The sequence below is a fragment of the Crassostrea angulata genome, chromosome 7, assembly GCF_025612915.1.
Source record: "Crassostrea angulata isolate pt1a10 chromosome 7, ASM2561291v2, whole genome shotgun sequence".
NCBI lineage: Eukaryota > Metazoa > Mollusca > Bivalvia > Ostreida > Ostreidae > Magallana > Magallana angulata.
In genome coordinates, this window is record NC_069117.1 from 12540930 (window position 1) to 12552140 (window position 11211).

Sequence of the window (11211 nt, forward strand, 5' to 3'; positions counted from 1 at the left end):
AAATGAAAAAAGAAATATTCTCCGACCACGACGAGACTCGAACTCGCAATCTTCCGATTCGAAGTCGGACGCCTTATCCATTAGGCCACGCGGTCATACCAAACTCTGTGTGTAATAAGAGATAGATCCATAATTTCACATGACCTAAATAGCGGAGATTTTTGTTACTGTTTGTAAATCTTAGAAGGTGAATAAAAATATAATCACGATATATCATATACACAGCTCAATATAGGCTATGCAACTTAACCCGTAAAAAAATGGCATTTACCGATTCAAAAGGAAAGACAACTCATCGTTTTTCTTCTTTTATTTGAAATATTTAATCAAAATCCGCGTCTTCCAACTGCTGGTGGGATGGAATCTGTAAATATTGCAACAAATAAAGTATTTGAAACCTTGAAAATAAAAACATTTACCTACTTTTTAATTGAAATATTTCGTAATTTGGCAGCGTTTGAATCCAATTGTCTATGATCAGGCAATGTTCTAAGCAGCCGCAGGTTCCCGACCTTTTACAGACAATCGCGCACAATTCATTACTATAGTATAGTATTTCTAATCAGAAAAGTCATAATTATTTTAATAATGTCTATTGGTTTGATAATTATTGAGCTTCAGAAATACAAAAGTAGCAAGTTTACTATGAAATATATAAATGAAAATAAAATGATTTAAATTTAAAGTCTAAAAATTTATGTATATATATATACATTAAAATAATCACTTTGAAATTCTCTTGTTTTCGAATTACAATTGTCGCATAATTTTAAATTATGATTATTCATTCACAATGATACCTTTCAATATCTCAATAACTGTAATGAGATTTATGAATTCGTAAATTTTAATTTTAAAAATGATCTAACGCCAATCAATTGTTTACGGCTCTTTATGCTGTAAATCAAAATATGATGTCGCTGTGAATGTAGAAATTTTTTTCAATATTTTAAATATTACATAGTAGAATATTTAGCGTTATGTTCTAAGTAAGGTAGATCGTAAATTGTACTTAATATGATCTAACTATTACTTGACCCACCCACAACAGTAACTAAATATAGCGAGATTAAATCTATATTACATCTGATTACATTCAGAATGCCATCAACTCAGTACTTATTTTGTTTATTGCTTGCACAAACGACCTTCAGAGTCGTAAATTATTTCATGGCTCCACTGTATTCAATGACTCAATTGTGACCTACGTAGTACTCTCTCTCTCTCTCTCTCTCTCTCTCTCTCTCTCTCTCTCTCTCTCTCTCTCTCTCTCGTGGTTCTCTCTCGTGGTTTGTTGAGATATACAAGATACTTACTAGGGCGGAAGGCGTCACAGTCCTCATCTATACGACCATCGCCATCATTGTCTTTTGTATTGATAGAAAAAAAGGAGTTTTTATTATTAAAAGACACTTGTAATGAAGCGTGTAAATGAAAATATTCAATGTGTTCATATTGTAATACACAGCACGGTCTAAATTCTGCAGAAAATTATTAAAAGGTGAATTATTGTAAAACCATAATCTTTAATACCTTTTCCGTCGGCCCTCTCTTCGTCGATTTCTCCGTCACAGTCATTATCTATTTCATCGCCGTACTGCATTGGTTTAGCTCTACAACCCTAGTTAAGAAATATATCAAACAAAACAACAATTATGATATCATATAAAATCATGATATAATGTTATAATAATTTTTCTTCCTACCGTGAATTTAGAATATCATGTGCATGGCCAATGATTTTAGTTTCTCACTGTGTTAACTGGAGTCAGTAGCAGACCAATAGGAAAAGCGTAGGATTCAAGGTTTGCTTTTCCAAAGAGAATTCCCCCAATGACAGTGGTGGGGTTTGTGTGGGTCACAGAATGGGTTCCAACGGAGACCTTCAGAAATCCAGCCACTAGATTACTTCCAGGAATCGTCACGTAATGCTGGTTGTGGGGCAGAGGATGGTTGTCCAGTCTCAGACCGTTCTTCTGGGCAACGTCGACCACGAACATGAAATAGTTGGTGTACTCTCCTTTAGAGTATTCGGGTGTGGTAAATGTATAGTCTGCAGCATATTGTTCAATGGGCGGGACAATCAACATAGCAGGGTCGGCCAAATCCGTCCCTCCTTTCTGAGTCTTGGAAAATTGAAAGACTGAGATCGGTTTATCGGATGTTATATGGGAATACAAAGCTGAGTCATATTCTTTCTTAGCATACGTTCCAGCTTTTGAAATTGTGAAGTGATCATGAAATGCCTTGCCGTTGATTACACCTGAAACATTGACATGGGTGTTGTCCTCACTAGCAAGGAACTGGAATATGTCACCCACAGCTCTCTCTGGTATTGGTACGGTGGCATAGTTCTTGCCCCAAGAAGACACTGGAAGCAACATCTCGACCAAATGATCACGTGACCCGCCTGTATTTCCGACCACAGCCTTCCTATTTCCACTGAGGACCCCGACGGGTTTATCAGAGACAATGTGCGCACCGCTGAGATCGGGAACAGCATGGAGCTCAAATGTACTGAATCTATCCAACGTCACGTTAATCCATTGGTTTTTAGTGTACATATGGCCTTTGTACGTAACATTAACATGAGGAGTATTTGGAAGCTGAATCGCAACATGAGTTTGGTCCTGAACTCCAATAACGGCAAAAACACAATAGTAATAGGAGGGCGAGTATGACATGGTATAATACTCTGTTCCCAAGACGTCCGTTGGCAACGCCAAATAGCCGTCGTCGGAATAAACTTCCCTGTTGACTCCATAGACAACGATTTCGTCATCTGCTTGAATTAGAATACCCTTCTTACTGAATTCAGTTTGGTTTAAACGATAGCTTGTGTCGACAGCAACTCGTTTGACGTGTCCATTTGTAATGGAGAAGCTGTCGTGCAGGTGGGAGTTTTGCACACCTGGAGACGTAACCGTTACGTGAACGAGGTGCGATTTGGCCGTGGTGATAAAAATTTCGGGCTGAATGTCCCTATTTTCTAAAATTTTGTTGTCCATAAACGTAATAATGAACTCAGTTCCTCTGTTATCGAGAGCACCTGAAATACAGAACCTCACTTCTTTTTATGTTCCATAATTTTGAAACGACCTAAATATTTTTTTTGCAAATTGAAAGTGCGTTCTATTATAAGAAAATATTACCTAACGCAACGTGAAAACATAATACCACTAGGTTAAGAATGGTCCAAAACATCTTGAAGGCAGCCAAAATTCGAACTCCAATCAGTAGGCTTATCAGTGACAGGAGTGACCGTTCTAATTTATTAGTAAATATCGGTCATGTAATCTTTGACTTTTCATGTTTAAGGTGGATCCTTATTCACAATTGTTTTGTTAAAGTAACTTTTCTCTTGAAATAATTAGTATAGCGTGTGTACTTCAAACGCCACACACAGTAATGTCTTCTGACCAGAATCGCCACAATATGTATACCCCTTTTTCATAACACAGTTTCAGCCAAATTCCATTTTTAGCAGTTCAAAATATATTGTTCAAGCAAAACTTATTTTAAATATATATTTTCAAATCAAGTATTATGTGAGAAACACATAACAGTTGTCATTTTTAATTATCAACTGATATGAAAGATGTATGGGAAGATTGCCAAAGTTTAGAATGAAAATTACAACAAAGTTTGACTTATCTTGAAATGTTTTTATAATTTTATGGTTTAGTATCTTATTTTTTTCTTTTGACTTTTCGATTTATACATGTTGTAGATGCAGATTTGTATGTCCTGGTCTTGAACTAAATCGTATAGACGACCTTGGAGCTACAGTTCCGTACGTGTTAAAAGTACTAATTAGAATCACGGCGCCCTAAAATTTACGCTAGTTTTGGACTTTTTAAAATTTAAGAATTCAAGTTCTGTACAATTATTTGATTTCTATCTATTCTTCGGATATATATTTTAATAGATATTCTCACTTTACTTGAATCTGAATATGTTTTTAACATCGTCACAGTCCCGTAAAGTGAGGTGGTGTAGTTTGGTTACATGTAAAAAAGGCGATTCTCGATCTCGACGTGAGTTTAACATACTTTTTTTCTGAAGTCGATTAGATTGTTTAATTAAGGTTCCTCGACACATAAAAAAATTATTTGATGGGTCGATAGAGAATCTTTTTTGAAATATGATTCCACAAAGCAGATACCAATCTCGGCTTTCAGTTATTTTATACAATTTGTTTTTTTTAGTTTTTAGTGAAACAGGAAAAACTGTTCAACATCTTCATCGATCTATCAAATAATGGATTACATATACCTTAAGATAAAGCCTAATGCAAGTAAAGTGACGACATCAGTAGAAAAATATCTGGTGAATTTAATGGTGTCTATTTTTTCTACAGATATAATAAAAATATAGAGGTTAGAATGCTTATTATTATTATATTTATTTTATCTCTTCAACTTTTAAAACATGTATACTGCTGTTTAACACAATCTACGTCACAATGGAAAATATGTCACTGATTTAGGGTTAGGGTTAGGGTTATATTTTTTCGGAAATTTTCGTCAATTGGTTTTTGTGTTCTGAAAAAAGTAGAAGTTCATGAGGAGAAGGTAAATTGTTTAAAAATTTGAAAGAAAAAAATGAGAAGCATGAAAGTTTCGAGTTTGACCTTAACTTGTAATTGACAGATCAATGACACCTGACCTTGACATTTCAATATACAACTTAATACTGTTTCTTCTATAAAACAGGGCTGTTTTAGGCCATATCGAGACATCAACAAACATGGTTGGTGTCTTAGCATTTAAATGCAGGCTACACCCTGGGGAGAATATTTTGAACTATACTACTAGTATATTAATTTCAAGATTAATTAATCGTACCGGATATTTGATAATTACATGTACTATGACAACGCCACATATCAAACTTCCTGTTGCTGTCATTGACCTTATCCAAGTGGATTTAGATAATCTGTGCCATGCAACGAAGGAAACCAGCATTCTGAATCAGACCATAGTAATTTCAGTACGAAGTTAAATCGGATAAGAATACGCAAGAACTGTTATTATATTTGTATATGCCTCATTCTTTTGTTTCAAATTAGAAATCAAAAAGCGTATTAATCGACCGAATTTAACGAGATAAAATTCTTTACGTATCTCACGTTTAAAGGGGCATGGTCACGATTTTGGTTGAATTCTAAATGACTCTAAAATTGTGGTTGCCAGTGACAAAATGCCTTACTGAAGCATTGTAGACATTAAAATGGAAAAAAAAAAAATTTTTTTGACCATGCCCCTTTATTATTTTTTTTGACATTGTTTGTACAATGATTGAAACAAAATTACCTGCTGTGTCAATGTAAATGGTATTTAGTATGTGGATTCATTTCTCTTATACATTCAAATCCTTTGAACACCATGTTTAGTTGACAAATGTAAACACTAATTATTTTATTTTCATTTATTTATTTAAGATACAAAAGACACAAAATGAATCTGACAAAGACTCAATTCATTAGGATGAATACATGTACCTTGTCATTATGACACAATGAATACCCGTTAGTATTTTGGATTATGACTGACAGATTATATAAAAGTACAAGCAGTAATACAAAAAAAAATCAAACAAACAAAACAAACAAATCATGAACGAAAACCCGAGATGTTTTTAACCATTAATACGTTGGCAATAACCGTAAAACACCTCCTTGTTCAGACGACTCTCCTGAATGCAGTCGTACCCGGTCGGACATTCACAAAGGTTTGTGTTGACGTACGTCTCAAGCCAAGTCTGAGGGTCTCTTACTTTCCGGATTTTCTCACACATACCTCCATCCGAACGATTGATGTTACACCGGGGCTTTAGAAATAAACCCAATATACATTTTTACATATGACATATACATTTGACATATGAGTAACTTTTCATTCTTGACCAAATGCCTAAAGTATTATTTATCATTCGTTTCTTTTTAATAATATGCTATTTTATGATATAAAAAAACATCCAAACAATCTGAAAGTTGATTAGAAGAACCGCCTACCATATCGCAAACAAGATCATGATTCCATTTCCACCCGACCATGTAGCTCTTTTTGATTTTCATTGGGTCTTGTCCTTGGCATTTACAGTTCACGGAACGAATTCTTTCCGGAATATTTCCACCCTCCATTACCATAGCTGTCTCTCCGTCTTCGCATGATCGGACTGCCCCTAGCGGGTTACAGTAGTGTAAAGCGATGCCGATCCGCCTTCCTAAAACAGAAAACTACAGTTTTAACACATTTAACCATAACTGACATGACCTGTATAAGAACATTTAGATAACTAGCGTTCGACGCAGACATATATAATTTAACTCCAATTAGGCTTAATTGGATAAATATTGATTGCAAAGTCTATAACAATAATCTTTGAATTGGAGATATGGATATTTGTCGACACTTTAGTCAACTGCATCTTATGAGCGATTCGTCGATAATGCAACGTTTTTAAAAAGGGTTTTTTATGTTATAGCTTTATGTTATAGATACAGAAGAGAAAAAAAAAACGAAAAAGAAAAAGGAACGGGTGGGAGAGGTTGGTGCTTTGCGTTCCGCTGTACTGTTTTTACGGTTCTAGCTTGATCGACGACAACTTCCGAGTTGTCGCTAACAGCCTGTCGTACAATGTTACCTCTTGAGAGGATGTCCCTGGTGATGGTTTTGTCGCCTTGAGTAATCCAACCGCTAGGACAAGTGTTTCCATCGGGACAAGTACAGATCTGCCTGTCTGTGTTGTAGATTTCCTGAGAATTGGGAGACGTCGCCGCGTACATTTTTAATGCCATGTCACATGGTACTGGATCGCTGGAGCAAAAAGGAAGGTCCTATAAAAGGAAAAATTGAACATGTAAATACATGTATAACTGTAAATAAACTAAATAAAGATATATATTTATTTAAAATTTATGTCCACGAATCCACATAAATAATGCAAAAATAGCATCGATTCTACTTGTTTCTGTCAAAGTGATAGACAATATCAATGGTAGTTGGTTTATACAACGACCACCCGACCACCCAACTGTTCTATCTATTCTATCTAGTACTTCTATACCACTTGTAGTGTCCGAATATTGACGGAGACGGCTCTATTGTCACCACGTTGTTTTTCACTTATCTACTCCCTTGATTAGGCAAGTAGGTTCAAGGTATTCGAGTGACCACATCCGAAAAATTTTGTCGGATTCTACGGAAAAGTACAAGTTGAAATTTCAATGATCACTTTACTGTGGCTCAAAACCAGGTCAAAGGATTTTATATTCAAAGTTCAGATATTTCCGACTCCCACGCTTGCAACATTTAAGAATTTGAAACGGAAATTTCATGGTAGGAGATATATTTATCTGCGCAAAATCTTTTTGTTTTTGTTTTAGTTTTTGTTATTTTTTAATAAAAAGAAATACGTTTAAGGAGTTTACTTGCCTATTGTTGGACGGATAAAAATTGAAGATCCAATTCAATAAACAAAACGTTACAGAAAAATACATGTTTACGAATAGAGAATAATTTGTAAAAATTAGTTGAATGATTTAAATACCCTTAAATGCAAATGTTGTGAGTTCAATGTCTAAGAACCTTGCTTTTTTCTATCAAGGGTTCGATGCGACCAAAACTTTCGGCAATGTCTCTTTTTCTTTTTCTTTTGTTAACATAATCGAACCAACTAAAGCTGAAAATTCCTTTTGCATGGATTCAAATGAGTTAAAAAATATTCAAAATTTGAAATTTTATAATTTTATTTTCAAACCAAAAGGCATTTTTGACATTTAAGTAGTTTGGGTTCTGTGACACTTTCGTTCTCATCTCCTTTAAACAATAATTTCAATGAGCATCATAATACTACAGGAATGCACTCGAAGAAGTATTGATAGCTGTTATATATATTGACTGATATAAACACATTTACATGTACAAAAGATTATTTTGATTTCAAAAAAAAATTGCGCAATATATTTATTTTCCAGTTAATGAATAACTACATGGAATTAGTAAGCTTATATCAAGCCACACCGGGAAGTTAAAATACTTTCAACCGTGAATGGTCTGCTTTGTGCTTAATCCTAACAAATGCCGGACTAGGTGTTTGGATTCCAAGCGCGGGGTGCAGTTCGTAAGTACCGGTCCCAATTTCCAAAGACCACATCATTAAACACCGTGGAAGTTAAAAGTCTCTGTCCATTCTATATCGACTATAGTCGATTTACTATCATGACATCGTTTAGCGTAACATAAACGGAAATACTTGCATTGTACGAAGCTACTCGACTGGAAAACTACCAGCTGGAGTTATGAAAATTCTTGCTATAATCATTATGATAATGGCTTGACAAAACTCTAGCAATTTGACCAGTTGATTAACTTCATAATTTGCTCAAACAGTTATTTTGGTATTCGATATTATAGGGATAAATGCGCATAGAGACATCAAAACGACCATCTTGGGCTTCCAATGGTTCACGATCGGCTTAAATAAACTAGACTTGGTCATCAGCCATATTGATTCCTCATCTATGATAGCATCTGCTTCGACAAGATTGATAATACCAATCAAATGCGTATGGAATTAACAGACCCATAATCGGATGACGAGCAAGGAAGGCCAAGTTTGGTCACACTTTAGAAACAAATATAGCTGTTTTCACTTAAATGTCAAAAACACAATTTGCCCATTATTTTTTATGGATATACTTTTTATGGAAATAATTATTATTGAAATATGTAGTGTGCTGAAATATATTTTCGCTTTTCGCACAATTCTTTCTTACAAAACTAGATGATATATATATAATTAGCACCAGAATAAAAACAAAACGGTACTAAAAATCCACGTTTATACATGTACCAGAATACTTCATAGTCATACAATGACTCTATAATGTGAAGTAAATAAAGTATGAAATATATATTAGAATAGATAGTATTGATATTGAAAAATTGAATACATTTTGAAATAAAACCATCCATTCAAATAAACGGGCGAAATATTTTATTAGAATCTCAATAATATATTTTTTTTATTAATTGTAATAAACAAACATTAGAATACCTTTTTATCATATAAAACTTCTTTAGCATTGTAAATGCCGCTTTGTACTAACCTGCCATGTGTTTCCCCAACCATAGGACCAGCTAGGGGCACACTCCATAAGACTGGGAACGAGGAGGAGAAGTGCCCACGACAGCGACATCTTAAAACTCTTAGAGATATAAGTAGAAACGACGGTCTTCCTAAAGGCGCCAAAAACTTTCGTTAATTCGGAGCGAAGCTCTCCTAATATATATCCAGTGAGTGGGAGGCCGGTGATGCGTCACGGACCCTTATTCACTCCACGGTCACGTGACTTTCCGTTGGGAGCCCAGATCGTAGTTAGTAAAATAATAAGTTTTAAATGAAAATGCTAATAAGCGCTTACTCTGTTTAATGATTGTTTACCTTCTCTGCACCACATAGGTTCTACAGGTGTCAGTTAAAAGATTTATGAACAAGCATGGATTACCATTTAATTGCCAAAAGCGTAGGTTTGCATAACGGTATATTAATCACAATATGATAAACTGTAAAATGGTCATACATCTAGATCTGCTGTTATAGTTTTTATATTACGATTAAACTTTCATTTTAGCACGTGTGTGCGTGTGTGTGTGTGTGGGGTGGGGGGGGGGGGTGGCTTGAACGTTTATTTTCCTGTTGATAATTTGTTGGCGTAAAGATCTCAAACAGAACCGGATGTAATTTCTATGCAAATTAACAATTCATTTCTCCCTTAACACCCAAAGCCGCAAAGGCTAACGAGGGGCAGGGAAACGGGTCGATAACCGAAATGTGAACCTCGGCCCTGTCCGATACAGCAATTAAAGGTTGAGAGAATCATTGATCCCTGCGTACAAAAGTTAGGAACTAATGTCTCAACGAAGGCCTCGGCATCACACTTTGTTTAAATCAACGAAATATATGCAGCGACCCAAAGGACATCAAAGAAAGTCTACCCAATCCTTATTTCACACGAAAATACCTCTATATGCTTTAGGTCACTTATAAAATGTTTCCATGAAGAAATTTAACAAACCACGTAATTTGGAGGGATTCGCCTCGACTCCACACCCATTAAACCCTCGTCATGTTACATGTAAAGGTGGTGTATCTCTGTACTCTCGACACGGTGTGGCCTACCCATGTATTCCTCCAAAAAGAATGTATTACAGGTAATAAAAAATAAAACACACCTCTTGATATCTAAGTAAACATAAATATGCGTCATTTTAAGGAGGGTACATTCACTCATGACTCGTAGATGGTTGGATGATTGGGAGAAAGTGACACCTTTTTATGTGAAACAGGTGATATTGAGTCAAACATGCGCATGCACTATGTTTGTTAAAGTACTAAATTATGACAGATAAACGTAAATAAAGCAATGGTGAACTTAATACAATAAATAATTGAATCAATTAAGTTCTTACTGTAGGTTTTATCATCTCGTTTGTCAGACTGAAAGGGGCCACAAAACAACATATGATGCTGGGTTTCATAAATATTAATATTCGAGTCTAGCCAGCTTGATATGATGCATACATGTATTTCTGAATGGTTGTATGGAAAAAGCCGACTATGGCCCTTCATTTTGAAAGAAAGATGGTTGGATCTTAATGTGTCAATTTCAACACCACAGCCTGACTTTGTTATCAAATACAAATGTATTTTATGGCCAATTTGAAAAAGATAAATAAAACGAATGCCAGTCAACATATTAAATTGTTATTATATTATTGGATGTTATAAAAAGGTTTTAAAATATAAAATCACACTGAATTACATTTTGAGAACCACCACAACGTTTTAAATGTTTCATCAATGAAATTTTAAGTGTACATGTAAAGTTCTTTTCGCGAAGTTTCCGTGAACTTGTGGTTAGCCCGGTAGGACGCAACTCGACTTTATTCTAAAATACAATCCAACTTTCACGAACCTATCTTGTATTCGATTTGTATTGTAATCTGTAAATTGTAATGTAAAACTTCTTAAAATCCATATGGTTTACTCAGGGGAAAGCTCAGTTCGTTTCACTCGCTTAAGTTTACGCTGAAGAAAAACTCCAAACGAAACAAAAGTTCAACAAGTTGTATTTTATTTGGACAATAAAATGGTAATTATATTCTCATTCACTACGTTCGTCCGAATATAAAACAATAAAGT

General features: G+C 34.8%; 1 protein-coding gene and 1 non-coding gene across 2 annotated transcripts; both read right to left on the bottom strand.

Moving 5' to 3' along the window:
* Positions 1 to 22: 22 nt before the first annotated feature.
* Trnar-ucg (transfer RNA arginine (anticodon UCG)) lies at positions 23 to 95 on the bottom strand. The gene has a single exon. It is a non-coding gene; the product is annotated as a tRNA-Arg (tRNA).
* Positions 96 to 1742: 1647 nt separating this feature from the next.
* On the bottom strand, positions 1743 to 9334 carry LOC128156858 (IgGFc-binding protein-like). Its single transcript, XM_052819176.1, has 5 exons — positions 9116 to 9334; positions 6649 to 6841; positions 6017 to 6228; positions 5667 to 5832; positions 1743 to 3049 (listed from the first exon to the last, which is right to left on the bottom strand). The coding sequence occupies exons 1-5, from the start codon at positions 9203 to 9205 to the stop codon at positions 1743 to 1745; spliced, it is 1968 nt and encodes a 655-aa protein (XP_052675136.1). The 5' UTR covers positions 9206 to 9334.
* Between the last annotated feature and the right edge of the window lie 1877 nt (positions 9335 to 11211).